Raw genomic sequence first — 1,792 nt, forward strand, 5'->3', positions numbered from 1 at the left:
GTGTTCCCTAGTATAAAGTTCACATGTCACGGTATCATTACAAAATGGATAATTGGTGCTACAACTAATACTCATCCATTGATAATGATAAGACATTCTGATAATACTACAACCAATGCAGTATCAATAGACACAGACACTATTCCATCAGCAATAGACTCCAACGTGTATAACATCACTGTGACTGATGAGGTCAGAGTGCAACCTGGTGATGTATTAATGATCAATAGTACTGGCACTGATATGCTCTATCAACAACACAATGGACCTTTTAACTACAGACTGGGACCTAACAGTGTACTAACAAGGATGGATTCTAATGATTATCCACTCATCTCTGCTGTAATAAGTAAGTGATAATACTTTATTATAATTTCTAGTTCATGCTTCATTACTGATAGGGTCAACTATACCTTTGATGACTTCTGATATGTTCATGATAACTTCCTCTTACAGCAAAAGTACATCTGAAGTCATTCCTAAATCAACTATGATCATCATCACCACGACAACAACTCAGACAGCATACCACACACTGTCAAGCAGTTTGTCAACACGCATCATTCAAACACCAGTCACTAATGTACCTATTACCCCAACAACTATTCCTACATCAAATTTTACTCCAACAAATATTCCTAGCTCTTCTACATCTACTGAACCTATTCTTCCTCCAACAAGTGCTGTACATATTTCTGCAACAACTACTATACCAAATCCTTCATCTATTCCTCCAAGATCTAATCTTCCTTCATCAAGCATTACTACTAGTACTAAATCTATTACTACTACCCACAAGAAAAAACCCACTGTCTCAATAGTACATACTAGTCTCATAACATCTGTGCTGCTTCAGACAACAGAAGCACTAGTAAGTACTACTATGGTACATTCTTCATCAAATAATTCAGCACCACTCCCCACAATTACAATTATTAGAACTTCAACAAATACACTAACTCCCACTGTACAAGGGAATGGGACTAAAGACCATACATTTACGATACTATTAAGCGTTATTAGTACAGTATTTATATTATTAGCAGTCGGCATACTAGTAATACTAATTGTTAGTGTATTAGTCTGCAGGAGACGAAAACAATTAATATTAGAAATACCAGGAGACGGGATTAGTGATTCTCATTCAAATCCTGTTTACTCCTTAAACAACATTACCCCAAAAGAAGAGGAAGAAGTTGGACATAGCAATCCAAACTATCAAATACAAACCTCACAAGGTATAACATAATTTATGTACTGTTTATTGTAGCAAGTAGCAACTAAGTCTAGACATTTACCGTGTACAATTGATGCATGTTTGTGTGTGGGGACTATGAAATTAACTCTTGCAAAATGTTTATTTTCATTATGTTGTTTAGTTTATCAGATTCTTGTAAGTGATAATTTTTTGGGAATAATATTTATTTGCAGGTGAACAGTTGTATTATGAACTAGAAGCGCCAGTAACAAATGGAATTCATAGCGACACGATTGTTGATTCCTCAGTGACTAGTATCACCAATCCTTATTATGACATCTCCATTGAAAAAAAGAAAGGTATTCTAATATTTGAGTTCATGATTATTACAGTACATAATGTTGTACAGGAGATCCATTGGTACATGATGAACCAAAAATAAAATCAAAGGGAAAGCAAGAGGTAATATATTAATAATGCTGTCCCAATATCAATTGAAAATTTGAAATTGCTACACTGAAAGCATGTGTATATCATGCAATGATACTTATGTACATTACTTTATCTCAATTTAGATCAATGAAAATGAAATGT

General features: G+C 34.2%; 1 protein-coding gene across 1 annotated transcript; it reads left to right on the forward strand.

The window, feature by feature from the left end:
• Positions 1-9: 9 nt before the first annotated feature.
• On the forward strand, positions 10-1,660 carry LOC105315203 (uncharacterized protein P19A11.02c-like; the record flags this gene model as incomplete). Its single annotated transcript, XM_020005416.1, has 4 exons — positions 10-349; positions 402-1,238; positions 1,432-1,557; positions 1,608-1,660. Coding segments are annotated over exons 1-4 (1,281 nt in total), but the record flags the coding sequence as incomplete, so codon positions are not given.
• Positions 1,661-1,792: the final 132 nt, after the last annotated feature.

The sequence above is a fragment of the Amphimedon queenslandica genome, unplaced genomic scaffold, assembly GCF_000090795.2.
Source record: "Amphimedon queenslandica unplaced genomic scaffold, v1.1 AMPQUscaffold_11440, whole genome shotgun sequence".
Lineage (NCBI taxonomy): Eukaryota > Metazoa > Porifera > Demospongiae > Haplosclerida > Niphatidae > Amphimedon > Amphimedon queenslandica.